The sequence below is a fragment of the Poecilia formosa genome, unplaced genomic scaffold (assembly GCF_000485575.1).
Source record: "Poecilia formosa unplaced genomic scaffold, Poecilia_formosa-5.1.2 Scaffold381, whole genome shotgun sequence".
In the NCBI taxonomy this organism is placed as follows: domain Eukaryota; kingdom Metazoa; phylum Chordata; class Actinopteri; order Cyprinodontiformes; family Poeciliidae; genus Poecilia; species Poecilia formosa.
Window position 1 is genome coordinate 36,725 of NW_006800320.1, and position 20,420 is coordinate 57,144.

The 20,420-nt window shown below is 39.2% G+C and overlaps 2 protein-coding genes across 3 annotated transcripts in view; one reads left to right on the forward strand and one right to left on the reverse strand.

The window, feature by feature from the left end:
• Window positions 1-234: 234 nt before the first annotated feature.
• On the reverse strand, window positions 235-10,434 carry LOC103154320 (coatomer subunit delta). The gene is made up of 10 exons (XM_007575563.2): window positions 10,253-10,434; window positions 7,701-7,964; window positions 6,178-6,357; window positions 5,904-6,103; window positions 5,652-5,813; window positions 5,360-5,525; window positions 3,898-4,045; window positions 3,553-3,661; window positions 2,755-2,959; window positions 235-1,540 (listed from the first exon to the last, which is right to left on the reverse strand). The coding sequence occupies exons 1-10, from the start codon at window positions 10,253-10,255 to the stop codon at window positions 1,451-1,453; spliced, it is 1,527 nt and encodes a 508-aa protein (XP_007575625.1). The 5' UTR covers window positions 10,256-10,434; the 3' UTR covers window positions 235-1,450.
• A 1,246-nt stretch (window positions 10,435-11,680) lies between these two features.
• Window positions 11,681-20,420, forward strand: part of LOC103154321 (porphobilinogen deaminase) — a 13,480-nt gene continuing 4,740 nt past the window's right edge. The window contains exons 1-9 of one of the 2 annotated variants that reach the window (XM_007575566.2): window positions 11,681-11,925; window positions 14,017-14,070; window positions 14,375-14,447; window positions 15,903-15,952; window positions 16,138-16,193; window positions 17,427-17,504; window positions 18,890-18,967; window positions 19,092-19,167; window positions 19,968-20,081. In XM_007575566.2, the coding sequence (XP_007575628.1) occupies window positions 11,902-11,925; window positions 14,017-14,070; window positions 14,375-14,447; window positions 15,903-15,952; window positions 16,138-16,193; window positions 17,427-17,504; window positions 18,890-18,967; window positions 19,092-19,167; window positions 19,968-20,081 (603 nt within the window). In that variant the 5' untranslated portion in view covers window positions 11,681-11,901. The remainder of the gene's footprint in view (window positions 11,926-14,016; window positions 14,071-14,374; window positions 14,448-15,902; window positions 15,953-16,137; window positions 16,194-17,426; window positions 17,505-18,889; window positions 18,968-19,091; window positions 19,168-19,967; window positions 20,082-20,420) is intronic. The other variant, XM_007575565.2, reaches the window with a different exon arrangement.

Sequence of the window (20,420 nt, forward strand, 5' to 3'; positions counted from 1 at the left end):
CAGGAGCACTGAACTGAAGTAGCTGAGGATCCCGCTCTGTGGGTGGGAGATGCAGCTCCTCCAAGGTGGAGCTTTGGGTAAGTGGGCGGGGCTTGGTGAAAGCAGGTGTTTAGGCACCTGACTGGTTGCCAAAGGAGATTCAATGATTCCTCAAACATGAAGAATCAAAGCAACAATCCAAGTATGTTTTGATAAAGCAGCAACACTATGACTCAAGCTCATTAAGACCAAGTCCACCTTACAGTTTTAATAATACATTTTATTCCATTAAAGTATCTTTTTTTTTCTAGTTTTACACTGGAATGTCAGGATTCCCCTTCTGCAATTTTGTTAAAAAAGAAAAAGAAAAGTTGTTTCTAGTCAATGTTGACCCCACATCCACACAAGCATTGCTAAATTGAAATTGATAGGGGGGAAACGAGGGAGAATAAGTAAAAGAAAAAAAACAACATAAAAGACAAATTTTACTTCATGTATAATGTTTACGCTCTTTGACGATGTAAGTAAAGGATGACTGGGTGGATGAGCATTACAGCCTACAGTGGGGGGGGAGGTGCAGTAAGCCCCCCGCTGATGGAGAAATGTAAGGTGGGGGGAAAAAATGGCTGAATCTGATTTAAACCCTTTTGAAGTGTGAAATCTCAAGGTTCATCTCTGAACTCAAATGGAGCACAATTAAATATGGCGTCCCTTCCAGACGAGGCGAGGAGTGGTTTAATGGTGTTCCAAAAACAGTTTAATGATTTTACTGACAGGTGTGTTGTTGAGAATCCCTTACAACGTCCTGCCAAATTCACTGAGCCGAGTAGTGGTCAGAATGAGCAACAGTAGAAAAGAAGAGCAGAAACAAAGACAAGCTTTTGTTTACGTTCTCCAGGAAACTGAAAATCTGAGATATGAAAATCACAAGAGCTTAACAATTACACATGAGAAAGAGACAGCTACAGTAAGGGGAGAGAAGAAAGCACCCATCCCATAATCACCGCAGTGAGAGAGAGAGAGACCGTCTGTGTGAGGACGCATGATGATCGGGGAGGGAGCGGAGCTAAGCTAGCAGCGCTAAGGTCCTGTTGTTCCTCCACCTGCACTTACTGACACAGCTAGCCTCTCCTTCATCCCCAGTCATCCTCTACTCATCCTCTGTACAGTTATGCACCACAGCATTAGTGGAAGGAGAAGTTGTGTGTTGGTTTTATTCCTGTTCAATTAACTCTATATATAGATGATCCTCTGTCATACAAACATAAATACACCACCGCTGCTGCTGCTGCTCTTCCCCACAGGAGGTGCCGTTTCCACGGCGATGGCTGGCGTCCTGTGTACAGTCTGATGATATACAGGGGCAGCAGGCTGGAAATCGTCGATCTTTCTCTGTAGCATAGATTTGGACTTTTTTTTTTTTTTAAATGGTGATTTTTTTTTCTCATTTTGCCATTTTCTTCCAGTATTTTTACTCAATTACATATTTGTCAACAACAAAGGAGGTTTCTGAAGAGAATCTGACGGAGCTGTCGCCATCTACATGAGACACTTTGGTAACCTGAGAGGAGAAAAAGAAAAAAGTAGGGGGTTATTTTTCTTTAACATGGAAGAATTTCTGCAACATTTAAACAATATTTTCTATCGATGTAATTGAAAATTACAGACAATTTTTTTTAAAAACCTGGTTCGTATTTCTCTAACTTGTCACATGATGGTCATGTCTGTGATAACCAACATTTCATGCAACATGTTCCAACTTTGTTCGAAATGGGAGAAAATGGAAACTAAAGTCTCTACACACAATTGGTCTTCAAAAAAAAAAAAAATTTGTTTTAATTTTTCATGCAATTAATTGATTTATTGGTTTATGCAACAAGACTAGCAATAAATGTTATTTTGAGACCATTTTCAAGGATTATGTTTATGATGGTACAATAATCCAAGTTCACTCTCACTCTTTCAAAGCCTAAGAAAAACAATCATTTTGTACAGAACACAAACTAGAACTGGAAGATATTTTCAATTTATAAAACACAACCAAAAACAAATAAATAAAAAAGAAATAAAAAACAACCAAAACTATATAAAATGGGTTATTACGTCTCCCAACAGAATTGCCTGTCAAAAAATATAATCAGAATGGAAATTATTGTAATTTATCATGCAGTGAATTTATTAATGCGACAGGCCTCGGTGCACCGATTGCAGCTTTCTGGCCGATCACCAATATCCAAGAAGCCTTTTTTGTTTGAAAAGTTGCTAAATAGAGCTACACAGTGGCCGAGTTGGCAACAGTGACGCGAGTGTTGTTAATGGCACACAGAGACCTGATGGTCTGTCAGGCAGAGCAAAAGGAGACAGTGGATGATTTTCAGACCTTTGCTGAGGAAAATTAAATTGATTTTCATTGCAGAATTCCACAAATTAAAGAAGTCGGTGCAGCCCTAGTTATTTGAAGTCAAAAATTTGACAAGTTCATTGATTTTATCAAGGATGACTCGAAGTGAAACATCATTTCACAGGTGTGAGGGCTTGGTGGTCGTGTCTCAGCAGGAAGCCATTTCCCAAACCCACACGGCTCCAGGTCACCACATAACGACACTGCTGAGCTGGACAGAGCCAACACAGACCTCTTCATTCAGCAGCCTCAAACTCCCTCTTCCAATCTATGTGCCAGCTTTTTACCATCTCCACTGTCACTGCACTCATTTCATCTAAAACTACCGAACCGAAGCTTCATAAGAAAAGACTGCACCTTCATTGGGAGCTCACCTGAATGTCACAGTAGTTGCGCTTGGACACGAAGGACACATTGATGGGAAAGAAATCATTGGGCTGCCCGGCGATGCTGAACTCCAGGCTGCCGGTTTTGTTGTTGGCATCGATGACTGGTAGGCACCACTCCAGGACGTTCCGCCGGCTGTCGTGTTTGTACTCTCCATCCAGATCTCCGATCACAGGAGCGCCCACCCCGGACCTGGAGGAGACCGACAGACGCTTCACATGTCGACGACCGCAAACCGTCACAGCAGGGTCAAACACACAGAGACGTCTCATTGGCTCACAGAGAGCGACCTGAAGTCACTTCCAGTTCTGACATGAGATAGGCTTTTATATTGTTGTAGGTTTTAATTTTTATTTTTTGAAGAGATATCATCTTATTTCTAGAGCTGAATGGTGCTTCAAATATTAATAATAGTTTCTTTGTTTTGTATTTATTGTTTGGACTAATTTAATTTATTGACAGAATTTTTAATAGTTAAGTCATTTTAAGCTTGTTTGTTCTGTTTTTAGCAGGACAGACTGAGACAACAGATGACAAATTGTGTTTTGGCCAATTCTGGCACATTTACACAAATGTATAGACAATGTGCATTGTCTATACTAAATAAATTAAAGAGCCATCTTTTCACCTTCATGTAATCAAGTACAATTCAGATAAAACTGCTTTGATTTGATTGATAAAAGAATACGCAGGTACACAGCTGTAATCCTAAAGGTTCTATTTTTAGAGTATTGAATTTGACCTGCGTGATCCGGAGCGTAACCATGGAGAGTCGAGGTGCTTACGGAACAGGGATGCTGATGACGACGTCGTTCAGTTCCAGGTTCTCCTCCTGCAGCTCGTACTCAATGTTGACGTCGCAGCTGGAGCCGCTCTCTGAAGGCCAGCAGTTTACTGGGAGACAGAGCAGCTGAATGAGAGAGCAGCAGCACATCTGTGCTCCTCTGACTACTGAGGACCAACAGTTACAGCGCAACTGATGCTGATCGCACCTTACAGTCAGCAATCACATTATCAAAGAAAATGAAAACATTCCAGTTAGATTTGCTGAGTTATTTCCATCTCTGTGACAAACACTCTCACATTAAAATAAGTCTGGGTAATCTTCAGGAAGGATAACATGCACTCACTGGTTAGAGGTATGAGGGACTCGTCTGTGGTCTGCAGTCTCCATTTCAGAACGCCAACGTCGTTATTGAGAGGGAAGGACTTCTCTGGGTTCTTTAGGCCAATTACCGATTCAGCTGTGAATAACTTCTTGTCTACGTTAGGATGCGTCTGCAAACCAACAGCATTTAACCTGGAGTTAGTTTACCAATCAGAATTCAAACAGGATGTGGATCATTTAGGTTTTTAGCTTTACTGCTGAACTGTAAGTAGGAGGGAACATCAGCAATAGCAGAATATGGCAGATCACAGCCACTTTAACACATTTTCTTATGTAAAAGAAAGTCTTAATGAAAAGCAGAATTGATCATTTAGGCCAAAGAATATTTCCAAAAAGAGTTTTATCTGTTTGAAATGCTTTGTGCATTTTAATGTACAAGTACCTCCGATTTAGTACTTATTTGGGTTTTAAAGTTCATTACACTTCCTTAAACAAGAATAAATACAGAACCAGGTGAAACCACTAGTTTACATACACTATACAAAAATACTTTTATCACAGGCTGAAGTTAAATCAGACCAAACGTCTCCTCATCGAGGCTGGTTGGAATAACCAAAATTACTTCTACTTGCTAAATGTCACAAAATTCAGAGAAATAATACATCTCAGAATAATTTATTAATATCTTCAAAGTTAGAGGTTTACATTCATTTCCTCAGTATTTGGTAACATTGCCTTTGACTTGGATGACTTGGTCAAACATCTGGGTTTCCTTCAACAAGCTTCTCCCAACAGTTTTTTGTGCTCAGAGAATTTCATTTATTCCAAACATTAGAAAAAAATTGTTTTCATATTTTTCAGACAAAAATTCTTCTACCGCAATTATAAACATCAAAATCTCAAGTTTGGCAAATCCAGGTATTATATTCACCATTAAGTACAATAATGAAAATGGTAAGAAAAAAAAATGCAAATACCTGAAGCTTGCTGAAAGTGTTGTGTATTAGAATGAATAGGTGTGAACACTCTCTCTCTTTCTTACTGTTTTTTCAATGTCACATGCTGTTTTTATTTTGTTTTTAATTATGTAAAGCACCTTGAAATGCCTTGATGCTGAAATGTGCTATACAAATAAAATTTGATTGATTGATTGATTGAACACCAACATCAGTATCTGTATCAGTCATTTTTTTTAACATGTTGGCATCAGTCCAATAAATAAAACTTGGCTGATATTTGTTCCCCACATCCTCCTCCATTTGTGGCTGATATGTGTGGTGTTAGCTTGGTGAAGTGACAGTGCACGTGATGGATTGTAAGGAGTTTAACTGAAGCAAACGTTGTGAGACATAGACAATATTGGCAAATATTGGCCAGAACAGCAAGATCAATATTGGCTCAAATTTTCATATCGGTGCATCCCATATGATTGGTAATAATAATAGAGTTGGACTACAGCAGCCTGTTTTGTGCAGCAGACCCACCTGAAGCTGCAGCCCCTTGTTGTCGTTGTTGTTGATGGCGAGGCGGATGCGGCCGTTTTTCTCGTCCGTGACCCGGAGTGTCACCATGCCCAGCACCTCCATGTTCTGCAGGCCGCCATCACGGCCGCAGCTCAACAAGATCTTCTCCTCCACGCGCAGATGTACGCTGAGGAGTGAACACACACACAGCAGCAGCTTTAAACGCCGATCGACCAATTTTCCTACGCCAAAACCAAGAAAATCAATCTAGGAAAACTGGACACTGAATCTCTTCTGAACCAGAGGTGTGTACCTCTCCACATTGACTGGCGGTGGCAGAACCTTGGACACATCTGAGCCTCTCTTTCCTGAGGACGAAATGATGGTTTCACCCTCAGACTTGAGCTGGTCAACAAAGTTATCCACTTCTTTCCCTTTAGCGCCTAGCTTCAGAGCCTTGCTCGGGCCGCTTGATCTGGAGGAACAAACAAACAACTCATCACCTGACCAATGAGGAGAGCTGCACGCTCAGCTGGGGACCGTTTTGCGTTTCACGGTGCCGTACCGGACTGGAGCTGGTGTGATCTTGGGTTTCTCAGGTTCCACTATGGTGTCTGTGATGAGGGACCCTGAGGACATGCTGCTCACATTACCGAACCCGCCGAACGCCGGAACCTTCTTCCCAGAGCGCTCGGCGTCTCTCCTGGCCTGCTGCAGCTCCTTCGCTTTCCTCCTCATCTCCGCTTTAGCCTCGCGTTCCTGAGTCTGCAAACATTACCAACCATTGACGCAGTCCTTTTCTCCTTTTTCTCCATTTTCATGCACATCCAGCGTCTTACCTCTCTGACGGCCCGGAACACCTTCTCCTCGTGGGAGTCCATCTCTGTGAAGGTACGGATCTGAGCCAGGTTGACGTTTTCTCTGTAGCCGAGCGCCACGATCTCGTCGAAGGCAAAGATGAGGTCAAAGCAGTGCTCTGAGATTTCACTCTCCTCCAGCACACGACAGTACTCTGGGATCTGGAGCGGAGCAGAAACAAGGAGGAACTGATTCAGACAGGAAACACAACAAACACTGAAGGAAGAAGAGCATCCTGAGGTCATTTTATGAGTTCAAACTCTTGACTGATCTAGCCATGTCTTCATGGAACATAATGTAACCAAATGACTAGAAATACTGTGAAATCTTTCAAGTGTCTTCAGCTTTTGCCAAACAAACACACTATCTGACAGTTTTTCAAAGTTTTGTGAAAAACAACAACTTTAGTTTTTGAAAAATATTTTGTCTTTTACTGTAAATGTAGAGGAGGACGGCCACTGACTAAACAAACAGGTTCAGTTCTCCTGTGGATCAACATGGTGTCTGTCTTTGTTAACCAGAAGAAAAACCTACAAGTTCTGATAGAAACACTACAAGAAAAAGTTTGCACACACATTTTTTTTATTGTCTGAAGTTAAACCAGACTAAACTTCTCTTGCTTTAGAGTCTCCAATTTTTTTTCTATTTGTTAAATGCCAGAATAATGACAGAAAGAATAAATCACTTCCATCAATATATCCTTTTTCCTCTTTAAAAATCTTGAAATTTTCAAATGAAACCCATGAGTGTGTGTATTTAAACACCTGGCTGCAGTCTGAAGGCGTACAGTGTGTGTGTGTAGGTGTAGGTGTGTGTGTGTGTGTGTGAGCTTTGCTCCATCAACATGGTTCATCTCCCTTCTTTGAGGTTTATCAGCTCTGTTCTGTTTTTCAGAACCAGCAGAGAATAAAATTAGAATTAAAACTTTAAAAACTTCTGCTCTTCCTGAAACTCCGACTTCAGGAAGTCATCACAACATGACTCCTCTATTAACCCTTTAACAATGTTTTTAACCAGCCTTGCACTGAAAAGCTGCTCATTTAAGGAGCTCAGCAGATGCAGTTCCACCAGATGTTTGCTAATTGCTGCTGGCTAGTCTGAAGGAGCCGAGTTGGGGAGGGCTGTGCCTCGAAGGCAGAGCCGGGTTCAACCAGGTGTTTTGCACAGCTGAATGGTTGCCATAGGAGATGAATGCAGAATAATCAAGGCAACACTCCGGGTGTGTTTGTGATGAGAGAATAACATCATAACATGATGTAAAGCTCAAAAAAATTGATTTTACATAACACTGTCCCTCTAGGTGATGATAAACAAGCTTTTGAATGCTTAGCCAGACTTGTTGGTAGACAAGCACAATCCATGAGTATTACACAGCAACGATGGCTTGACAGAAAGAAAAGGCAAAGAAATGTCAAACCCTCAATCCGTGCCATATTATTATTAAAGCATCTCCAATACCATTTTTTGTGGCGTGCATTAAATGTTCCGAGTGTCCTTTTCTTACCACGCGGGAGAACAGTCTGAGTGTCTCCAGGTCCTCCAGAATGTTGCTGTTCTTGGTGGTGATGAGGACCATGTAGAGCTTCTCCAGCGGCTGGTACACGTAGCGCACACTGTCTGTTTCCACGAAGGTGTGCTGCTTGCCCGTGTTCATCAGCTTGGGGAACGCGGCCAACAGGCCCTCGATCCGCGTCCGGGTCATTTCCACAAACTGCCGCGACACGATGGCCTTCCCGGCCTTGGTGCACACCGCCGCTGCCAACAGCACCTGCAGGGGTGGGTGGAGGGATATAGGTCAACCAATGAAACACCTGCAGACATTCCCTTTCTGCATCTCTCATTTAGAGACCAGGATCCTAACTAGAATGGAGAATTTATTTCTTAAATAATAATTTTGGAAATAAATATTCTGTCACAGTAACACTGATCAGTCAGTTACAAGATGCAGGACTGGTCAAGGGATTTTCTGGGTAGCATTTGGTTTTAGAATAGACCGTCTGATGTCGCTTTTAGGACTGCACAACTTTGGCAATATCAACAATATGAATAATTTAAAAAACAGCAGCTTGAAGTGTGATAAATATTAGCTCATGATTTAGGTTCCATACATTCAGAACTTCTACGTCAGTGATACATTTAGAGACACTGGTTTATAGCAGCATCAGAATCTTTTAGAAGATAAAGGGGAGCTAATGTGGTGAAGTGGGACCATCCCAACCATCCCTCTTACCTGTATTGGAGCATTTGGTTTTTTTAGGGAATAATTCCATAAACTCTATTCATTGGTTTCTTTGTGGAATTTCCTTAAGATTTTTTGCTAAGAAGATATAAAAGAAAGCCGATTCCCCTAAGTGTCTTGGCTGGGGACCATCATGTGTGTTCATTTACAAACTCCTAAATAAATGTCTAGTGGGTGCTGATCTCATATTTTTTCATAGTTTGCTTAACTGGCTTCCAAAAAAGTTGAGAATAAAATAGTGCCATTCAGGGTGTGTCATATAGCCAGTCCAGATGATTCTTTTTGTCAAGCACAGATTTCAAATGATTTTCTACAGTTTATTTGTTACGAAATGTTGTATATCCAAAATAAATAATATCTACAGGAAGTCAAAGTTATTTTGTTTTGATCAAACATCATGATAATAGTTCATAATTCATAAAAGTCAACTGTTTCAGATGCGGATCAGAATCAAACATAGTATATAAGAACTATATAAGTTCAGTCCATTTACCATAGTGTCATTCAAGAGTTCTCAGAAAATAAACCTGATTTCATTAGACATACGATTTTAAACTTTGATGAAAATTAATCTCTCTAGCTCTTGACAATACCTAATGAGTAGAAATAGTAAACTGACATGTTAGAGCTGAAATATATTTTCAATTACAATCACCATTACAGTTTTAATGCAGGTTACAGTGCTGAATGAGCTTTCAGGCCAAAACAGGTGTAGGTTTAAGCAATAAACATACAGACTGCTGGGGTCACTGATGACACAAAATTAAAAAAATGGGGAAAATGATGGGTTTCCGAGAATATGTATCATCATTGCATTATTTTAAATTAGATCAAAATTTCAAATTTTCCTTAAACTATGCAGCCCTAGATAGGAACATAGACGCAACAGGGTTAACTTATTGGGACAAAATGGCAACAAGTCGGTCTAAGAATCCCAGTACATCCTCAAAATTGGGGTGAGCCTTTACTTTCACGTTGTGTTAAAGTGTTGGCACCGAGAATATTTAATGCTTTAGAACTTTAATTATTTGGATAATCTTAACGAGAAAAGAAGAATTAGAAATTAATTTTCTGCCTTCTCTGTGATTTCTGTCATGTGTCCAGCATAAAGTGGACGATGCTTTAGACATGACGATATGTACACAGAAAGCAACATTTGAGACAGTGTTTTGTTTGTACAGAATGCGTTACAATATTGGGATACCTCAACATGCCTCTAAGAAATATAAAGCCACCTCCATGAAAACTAAGCTTTACATGCACCTTTCAAACACGATTGAAATTAATGAACATTATCGCAGCCTAAAGAAAGAAGCTGCTTTTGTTCCACGTTGACGTTGAAGGCAAACTGACTACGTGTTGAGCTTCTAGACAAGCTAAAACTGGTTAGCATAGCATAGCTGTCATCGCTTGGGGACTATATTAAAGAGCATATGTACAGGTTTATACTTTGTATGAGAAGAGTTGGTCGTGGAGGCTGACGAGGGGACAGTCTGAACGCTTTAGCTCGGGTCCAGCTAGTGACAGAAAATAACTAGCGCTAGCATGTGAGGCTAGTTAACGTCAGCAGTGTCTGCAGCAGACTACATATCCCTGATTCATGTCGCACTGACTTAGTAAAAAAGAAACATTCATTGGCTGTGTACTAATATTCACAACGTCAGCCTCGGCAGTCAGCAGAAGCAGCCGCTGAATTTCTCTTGTTGCCGTTTAAGAGAATACAGACTACAAAAGTGCTAGCGTTAGCCACTGTTATGATAACTGCAAGGCCCGACAACAACTAAAACGATTTACAATGACTTTCAGCTTTTACTCACCATGTTTGGTCTCTCTTTATGTGTGGACGCTCTTCAGTCCGTGGTGTATGTGGTTTGGGGGAGATTTATCGTCACTCTGGAATGCCAGGGTGCGAATACAGCTGACTTCGAGTAAGGTGAAGCGTTAGCTAGTTAGCGTCAATATGGCAGCGGCAGCGGAGAGCCACGTATCCACCGGAAGAGACTCGCTGGATCAGCCCACCGTGGAAACCGGTGACGTGGGCTCCAAAATGTTGGCCTTGGTGGAGAAGTGAAGTGTAGGATAGGAGTGTTTTTTTGTTACTGCAGGCGTTTATTTCTCAGATAATATCCCAAACTAGACTGTTTTACCAACCCCAACAGCAAAAATACTATCATTATGGCACTGAAACGAAAACCACAACAGTATAAGCTCTTGTTAAAAATGTATTAACTTGTTTAATTGAGTCAAATGTTTTAATTATGTGTGCTTATACTGTGTTTGTATTTTTTTTTCTCTGAAAACAGGTCTGTCTCTCTTATAAGTGAGATCTTGGATCTCAATGGGTCAACCTGCATAAATAAAGTTTTATAAATATTATTAAACATATTCCAAATTGTGAAAAAATATATTTTACCAAAAATATTAATATTAGACTCATTTTATCGTCGCATTTTTACTCTTATCGAATGCAGGCTGTGTTATTCAGTTTAGTATGGGCAAATTATCCGCAGTAAGGTATGTCAGTTTGTTAAAAAGTTAATTTTTCTCATAGTGCCCTCTTCAACCAGTGACTTCGCAAGGGGGACTGTAGGTGGTGCTATATCCCAGATACTGCACTCCCAAGAAAATAAAAATGTGTTTTTTTTATGGTTGTTTTTTCTATTTGAAATATTTTTATAAAATCTGACTGTGATTTTATTTAGTCTACATGAAAAATACAATCCCTACTAAACTGTCAGTTTTGTATATGGTTATGAACTAACAAAAAAAGGACAATGGAAAATGCAACATGCTGCAAAACAAATAAGGGCGTGGATGAACCAATAAAGACATTCAGCAGTTCTTATTTATTATGCAGCATTATAAATATTTCTTTTTAGACTGTTTTTTTTTCATTAATTTTAATATTATTGTTTGTGGGGCCACACACATCTAGCAATTATTTACTCAACAATAGATCAATTCATTAAATTTAGACAAATAGAAGCAATAATCTTCTGAAGAGGTTCTTGTGTTTGTTGATGAGAATGGACTGAAATCAATTTTTAGACCAACTAAATAGAAAACATTCGACCCAAAATGTTAGGAAGCTCTAACTTCAGAGACCCGTTTTATCCAACAATAATTTATTTTCTGCTTTGTTTCAAGAAAATATTTGCTGAGCAGATAAAAAGAAAAATAATTCACAAAAAATTATTTTGCGTTTTTTTTTAAGTGCTTTTGACTTGATGAGTTTTACCCGCGGTGCAAAAAGTTAGGATACCTCTGTCCTAGAGGGCGCTAGTCAGACAGAGGAAATGACCTCTACTTTGTGTGATGACGTCACAAAGATCCACACTCATTCTCATGAGGAGCAGAATGAGTAGAGCTCTGAGAATTCGCAAGGATTTTCTTTTTACTTGCAGAGTGTCGAACAAAGTAACCTGTTGAGTCCCACAAAACAACCTGAGTTCAACAGATAGCCGACATGTCAGAAGAGACGAGCTCACAGGTAGGTTTTTAATCTGATCACCCTCATTTCTGCTCTCTGTATGTTCATGGCGCTTAGGTTAACTTCCGCCTACGTCACTTGGCTATGGCGCGCTGATTGGCTCTTGTTCGTGTTTGCTAGTCAAGAGAAGTTTGGATTGGACAGAAAAGCGAAGGAGAAAAGCGAGTCGAAGTTTAGCCAGAGACTGTCACTTCTGATTTTCACAAAACATAACGTTGAACAGAAGCGTGCATATGAATTATAATGAATTATAGCGTAATAACGGAGAGGGATTTAGTAAATTCATACTTCTTCCTGCTCCTTTTCGAGCTGACTTGTGATTTTTAAAAACCTTTTCTTTTAATTGTTTTTAGTTATTTTCTCCTTTTTGTTAGAAATAAAAATAAACTTTCATTCATTCATTCATTCATTCATTCGTAGCTTCCTCTACTACAATAAGGAGATTCTGTTTGAAGAACGTTAATTCACTATAAATTATTACAGTCCTTGATGAATCAATCTGTTGTAATTTTAGAGAGGATTTTCAATGAATTTGTTACAATTTCACAAACAGAATAAATCATATATGGTTATGTAGAACAAATTTTAGTCTTTTGCCTCATAAGGTGGACCCAATCAGATGTAGTCACAATAAAATAAATAAATAAAAACAGTTAAGCTCAAATGTGACAATTTTGGAACAGTCTTTCTTGGTTGACACCCTCTTACTCCATGAATATTTTGTACCAGCTTCATTGTGTCCAAGAACACTGGTGCTCTATAGTTTAAAATTTTATTTTACCTGAGAGTTCAGGTTGGGTCTTCCAGAACTTGGTGAGGAGGTGGCACACCAGAATATCAACGGATTTGGTTTCAGGGTCGAATAAAATACAGAGAACCAGAAGGGTTGATAAAAAACAAAATCCACAATGCAGCAACAAAAGCCAAAATGAAAGCTATGCTAAAGTGGAAGTTAAGCTCAGACTAAAGTTTTGCTAAAACTACAGTTAAGCTACAACTGAGCTAAATGGGAGTCATGCTAACACGGAATTCATGCTAAAACGTGTTTTGCTTAAACTGAAGTCATGTTAATATGGAAGTTATGCTAGAACTAAGGTTACGCTAAAGCTGAAGTTATGCTGGGGCTCTGCTAAATCAGACATTACTCTAAAGTGGAAGGTGTGCTAAAATGGCAGTTGTGGCTTTTGCCTTCTCTTGAACCTCCTAGGCAAATAAATGTGCCTACAGAGAATTAATCTAATAATACTTTGAATGACTAATTGCTATTATGTATATTTATTTGATAAAACTGTATTTGTGTTACTGTACAAAGACTTCAAAGAATTTGAAGTAATATGGGCCACAACAACATTTAATTTACCTTTGGCATCAAGAAAGTATTTTTGAATTTGAATTTACTCAAACGTTTTTTAGTATTTGTGTCTCTTTCAGCTGTTTCCTAGTTTTTGGTGACCAACGTTAGATAATTTCTTCTTTTTCAACCAATTGACTCCCCAGTTCAAACCTCACACAAAGTCCTGAGAGTCACAAAGTTTTCAGGATTTGGTTATTTTGGTGCTGCTAAGAATTTATTTTGGCTTGCGTATGTCTCCACTCTTGAGTAGTAAGAATGTCGTCTCTTTATATTGACTCTCAGTTTTTATGAATGGAACTCCCATTCATAAAAACGGTGACCCAGGACTTCCACATGTAGCCTCACTATGACCACACCCTGCAGGCAGCAGGCCCTCCATCTCAGATGCCCATCCCTTCCTTTTCTAACGGCACACTTATCTGTCAGAAGCAGAGGTCTGTAGGTGTGGGTGTCCAGAAGGGGGAGGGTGGGAGGAGGAGAGGATCAGTGAGTCACACCACTGTTTCTTGAGACTATATGACCTCAGTCAGCACAGAGCCTTTTACCAAGACACAGCAGGCAGGCCCAGACACAATAAGCTCTACAGTTCAGCAGCGCAGAGCAAAGAACCAGAGTGATGGAGGAAGGACCCTATAAGTACATCAGGGTGAGGGACAGCAGAGGGAAGGTGCTGTGCTCGGAACGGTCAAAGATTCTTTGACTGAGATTGTTTGAATTGTCTTTTTTCACTCTGTCAGGACGGGAACGGCAAAGTCAGCCGGGTCATCAGGATCGGAACTCGCAAAAGCCAGGTACCCTCAGTTTTTCCTTCTCCTCCATTACATTTTCTCCTCTCTCTTTGCCTCTCGTTCTGAACCTGGGTCGAGATGCTTCAGAGATCCAGGATGTCAGTTGAGTTTGTATTATCTGATGTGGTCATGCGGCTGCGGAGGCAACTGAGCAGGATGTCTGCAGAGATAACACAGTGGCTTTGTCTTGACAAGAACTCCTCATCCTGCCCTCCGTATCAATTTCAGAATTTGTTGCTGTCTAGATATGGTCAAACTAATAAAAAATAAAATAAAAACTAATTCCTTCTATCTTCTTCTGTTGTAGCTGGCGCGCATCCAGACTGACAGTGTGGCTGACAAGCTGAAGGAGCTCTACCCGGATTTCCACCTGGAAATAGGTGAGCAGCTGGAGCTGTGGATTCTTCTGCCAGGAGATAAAAGTAGATAGTGAAGTCAGACCAGGTCTGAATAAAGTCTGTGGTTTACCTCCAGTCATCGTTGGCATGAATGGATGCACAAGTTTCATTTATTGTGACTGTTTTAATCTAATCTGTAAATTATATGCCTACATCCACACTAGTAATTAGTTAATTAGTTGCAAGGAGTGGAAATGACTTTGACTGAAAATGAAAAAGAACCAGCTTATATTTTTTAATATATGACTTCATTTATACTTGCATTGTCACGTAAATGATGTCAAACTTAAGTCTTTCTTATTTTGTCTTTTAAATTTTTTTTTATTGATTAGGGATTTCTATTATTTGAATAGAAACAAAGGTATCTGTCTCCTTTGTGTTGATGGCGAAAACATAGCAAAAATGGTGTCTGGAGAAAAAGGAGCGTTTGTTGAAATGCCGCTTTTTGGCAACAAAATTAATGAAGAAATTGACACATGAGCCCATTAACAATTATTTTTGTTAACACTTTATTTGACGGGTGTGCATAACACTGACATGACACTGTCATAAATGTGACAACACCTGCCATAAAGATAAATCTTCTTCATGAATGTTTGACAGTTGTCATGAAGTGTCATTTGATAAATAATGACGCTTTTAATGTAAAATTGCATTAAAAGTATCATTATTTGCTAAATAATGTCTTCTAAGTATCACTATTTGCCAAATAATTATACTTTTAATGCAAAGTTGCATCAACACTTGTATAAAAAGTCCATTAAAATAGTCAACTTTGCATTAAAAGTGTCATTATTTACCGAATGACACTTCATGACAACTGTCATAAACATTCATGAAGACTCCTTCATGTTCATGGCAGGTGTTATGTCATGTTTGTGTCATGACAGTCTTGTGCACATTCAATCAAATAAAGTGTTACAGAATATTTATTGATTTTTAAAATCAGTGCAAGTAGCTAATCAAAATTAATATAGCTATAGATATACCAGAAAGAACCAAAAGCTAAATCATTTTTCAATTCCCATGACTACACTGAGGCTATAAAATGTGATGATTGCCCAATTTGTTTGGAAAATGAGTCGCATACAGAACTGTCAAATAATCATTCCTTCAGAATTTCCTCTTTAGGAACTAGACTTCCTGGCCATTTGCTCATAATATGTGCTTTGTCTGTCATGAAGAATCACTATCCTACTGCTACTACCACACAAACTATAATATATTTTCTTTCTACATTCTGTAGTACATTTAGAAACAGCCACAGATCATAATTTGATAGAAATAAGGTGATTTACAGGGAGCAAAGTGATCTTATCTTCACTGCCCTGCTCCCTGGAGCAGAGAGCCCTGTGTGATGGCTGCAGATGTGGAGCTCTCACTGTTTAGACCTGTATCGATCCCAACTATCATAAATAAATATCTTATGTCTTCTAGTTGCCATGTCAACAACAGGAGATATGATCCTCGACAGAGCTTTATCAAAGGTAAGATCATTGTTTATGGTGTCGTATGTACTCTGTGTTGCTCAAAGTTTCAAACAGTTTAAGTCTAACCTGGGGTCTACATCCAGCAGATTTTACTTTGTTGTTATATGTGCAGTCTAGAAAAGTAAGGAACCTGCAGGTCTGGATAATAAATATTGTTTTTATTTTAAAAATCTTTCCTTCAGATTGGTGAGAAGAGTTTATTCACCAAAGAGTTGGAGAACGCCCTGGAGAGGAATGAGTAAGTGTGACACTGACTGCAGACTCCTATGTACTGTGTAAAGGTCCAGCTGACACTTAAGGCTCTTTGTTGGAATAAAGGAAGAATAGCAACCAAGTTGATGCAAATAAATAAAAATGCAAATAAATTCATTCATTTCATAACAGAAAATACATGTTGCTGTTGGGCCTGTCTGCACATTTGATGTGCAAAAATATTCACACCCTTTGATCTTTTTCGCCTTTTTCATTTTACAACCACAACCTTCATCTGCTTCTAAGGGAGTTTTTGTGACAGAACAGGGCAACAGCTAACGATTACTTTGATAATAAATTGTTCTCACAGTTAATTGATTAATGAGATTAAAAAAAATTGGCAGTCTCTGCAGATTTTTTTATTTAACCACTTTTTACTTATGTTCTACAATATTTGAAAACACTTAAAAATGCAAATAATTTTTTTAAAGTAAGAAATATTTTATTACCTAAAATGCAATAGCAGCATTACTTTGATGTACACTTGATCATGTGTAGCAAAGGCGCTTAGGAACTTTTATTACAGAATTTGAACCAGTTGAAACTAAAGTTGCCACTTGAGGAGTTCTGGGTGGAGCAGATTTATAGATGAAGAACGTTTTTTTTTTATCTTATATGCAATATATATATATAGTCCAGTTTTGACTTAATTAAATCTCCTACTGTGTTCTTTCAGCATATGGCTTGTTCTGAAGTCTGTATGCTCTAGTAAATGATGACTTGATTACTAAATTCATTGACGATTATTTCAATAATTGATCATTGTGATTAATCGCAATGATCTTTGACAGGCCAACACAAAGTAGCATGAAGTTGTGGAGTGGAGGGGAAATGATACCTGTTTTTTTCACAATGAAAATCTGAAAGCTGCTGCTTCTACAGAATATTGATTGAGGAATGCTTAATACAGATTAATTTCAGAGTTTTAAATTGTAAAAATAAAAAAACAGGTTCAATTTTACTCCCCCGCAATTCTGTCCTCACTGTGTCTATCACATCAAAATCCAGTGAAATATATTGAGACAAAATGTGAGTGGGTATGAATACTTTTGCAGAGCATGCTTTAAAGGAAGTCCTCCAGAGGGAAACCCCTCCAGTGTAACCTGGAGTCAGCCTCAGATGTAGCAGCTGCTTCCGGGCTGCAGCTGAATGAATGCATTATTCCAGTGCAACATGGCCGCCGCTGGTGTAAGTGATGTCCTTCCTGTGTGACCTGCAGGGTCGACCTGGTCGTTCACTCGCTGAAGGATCTTCCCACCAGCCTGCCTGCAGGGTTCACCATCGGAGCTGTGCTGAAGTAGGTCCACAGTCTGCAGTCTCTGGAGCGTTTCAGGTCACATCTTGTTCTGTTTGCAGCTCAGACACCAAGGAAGTACTGCTCCTGTTACTGAGCAAACAGGAAGTCATCAGCTCTAGAAGAACGTTGCTATGGTGGGGAGTTGCTGCTGACAAGCATAGTTAAAGGAAGTTTGCCCACAAGCAGGGCTGCTGCTGGCCATTTTGATGACTGAAACACAAATGCTTAGTGATGCCCCCCCTCGCCCCCAACACACACAACCCCGCAGAGAGGAAATGAGCAACAATTCTGTGCTTTTCTGTGTATCACTCAATATGGATGAGGAAAATAAAGGCTCATGGTGTCGACACATTATGAGCAATAATAGCTGGATTTCCATTACAAATATGTGCAAATCCTTGTTGATATTCTGCTCATGTTAAAAAAAATCTAAATTTTATAATTGCTATGTTTTTATTAAATAAAATGTACAATTTTAAGATTAATGTAAATGCAGCCATTGAAGCAAGGAAACAAATAACTCTAGCAATGGGGGCGGGTAATACAGAACTCATCCTTTCAAAAAATGTCATGAAACAGGAAGTTAGATTGGAAGGGGGCAGGGAGGATTGGTCAAAATCCAGCCAAGTTGCAGCAATTGATAAAAGGTAATAATACATTAAGGCGTGATGACTAATGAAAATGTCAGGGCCGTGCAGGATTTGTGACTGAATGAATTTGCATTAATAGTTGCACCTTCCTGGAGTGACTGATACAGTCATGACAGGTTTTGTTCTCTTGAGGAAGATTATTAATTAGGAGCAGAAAATCCTACAGAACGTTTTCACATGAAGTTGAGTAATTGCTTTACAGTCTAAAGTAAAAAAAATACTTTCATCACTTGTCTGAGAAGGCATAAACACAGCCAGAGAGGCACAGAATAAATAGCATGATGATGAGTGTCAGACTGCAGGGTGGCGGCGGGGGGCTTCACTCGAACAGTAACTCTGTTATTCAGATTATTGAGCACCAACATGGGGGGGACGGAGACGTTCACCTTTCACTGAAGCAGATTTGTTACTTTTGTATTATTTAACCTGTATCCATTAGAATCTGTCACACATTTTATTTAAACATGTTATGATTGATTGTAATGATTTTTAAATTTTTCAAAAACCTGGTAAACATTAAAATATAATTTTTATTAAGAACCAAAATGCCATGTTTACAAATTTTAGATAATTCCAGTTTCTACCACAAACTTTAGTATTTCTTCCCAGCAGCAGAGTTGGAAAGTGGCTCTGTGTTCACAATAAGTCTATTATTAGTCAGTGCCTTCATGTCAGTGGGCAGATGGAGGGGACAGAGGGTCAAGCAGCATGTACCACTTGTGTCCTTTGTTTCAGGAGGGAAAACCCCCATGATGCAGTGGTGCTCCATCCAAGCAACACAGGAAAAACTCTGGACACTCTTCCAGAGAAAAGGTGGGGCTCGTTTAGGAAACTTGGTGTTGTAGGTTATGGCTAAATGAACAGATGATGTTTCATACTATGGATCTGTGTGCGTGTGTGTGTGTGTGTGTGTGTGTGTGTGTGTGCGCGCGCGCAGTGTAATTGGCACGAGTTCATTACGCCGCGCTGCCCAGCTGAAGAAAAGGTTTCCCCATCTGGAGTTCAAGGACATCGTATCCTTTCTGACAGTTTTCCTCTTTTCACTCTGAACTTGTTAGGCCTCATCACTGTGACATGGAGATGACCAGAGTATTGATCTGAGTTGAACTTTGTCTCATTCTGTGTGCTTTTTCCATACAAGTGATGGATATCTGTGAAGTGCATGAAAAAAAGACAAACTGCGATTCCGTTGACCTTATAATTGCTCAATTTGAGATTTCAAAATTAAATTTGCTTAATGGAAACACAACAATTTTGACAAAAAAAAACAAAAACTCTTGTTTTTTTCATTAAAAGTTTTGCTGCTGTTATGAGGTGGGCTTCACATCGTATTGAAATTGGTTTATGTTGCAAAACTGCAACATAAAACTGCACTTTTAGGATAACACAAGTCACATGATCAACAACCAGATGTTGCCACTGACCCAAACCACAAAGAAGACGACAGGAAGTGGTTGGAGGATGACAGCGTCTCATATTTTTAAGAACTCATTGCATGAACAGACTTATTCATGGAATATTGACAAAGTTTTGTGAACATTTGTAATGGAAACGTAGCTACAGGCTACAAAAATAAAGTTGAAAAGTATTGCAGGCATTTATATGCAAAACAGTTCAATTCAAAATGACTTCATAATTATGCCCTACTTTGTTTTTGTCTGTTACCTCAAATACCTTTTAAAATACTTTGAAGTCTTTGGCTTTAAAAGTGAAAAAGTTAAAGGAATATGAATAATATTTCCAGGGAGTGTAGAAAACAAAATGTTTTCTAGTTTCCTCTAAGGTCTTGTGTTTCTTTAACGGCCGCTCTCAGCGTGGGAACCTGAACACGCGTCTGAAGAAGCTGGATGAGAAGGACGACTTTGCTGCCATCATCCTGGCTGCTGCCGGCCTGAAGAGGATGGGCTGGGAGAACCGAATCAGCATGGTACCCCTTCTGATGATGATGACGATGATGTCAGATCCTCTCGTGGATCAATCAATCAATCAAATTTTATTTGTATAGCACATTTCAGCAACAAGGCATTTCAAAGTGCTTTACATAATTAAAATAACAGCATGTGAGAAAGATATTTAAAAAACATAATTAAAACGTTAACAGTGAGAGAGAAATAAAAAGCTGTAGAACTTTAGTTGAGACGCCGTCAACTGGGACTCCAACCCTTTGTACTTTAGTCAAAACGCCGTTTGACAAGGACTCTAACCTGTCGGACTTTTTTTTTTTTTTTAAGATAAAAACATTAAAATCAAAACAGGGAGAAAGAGA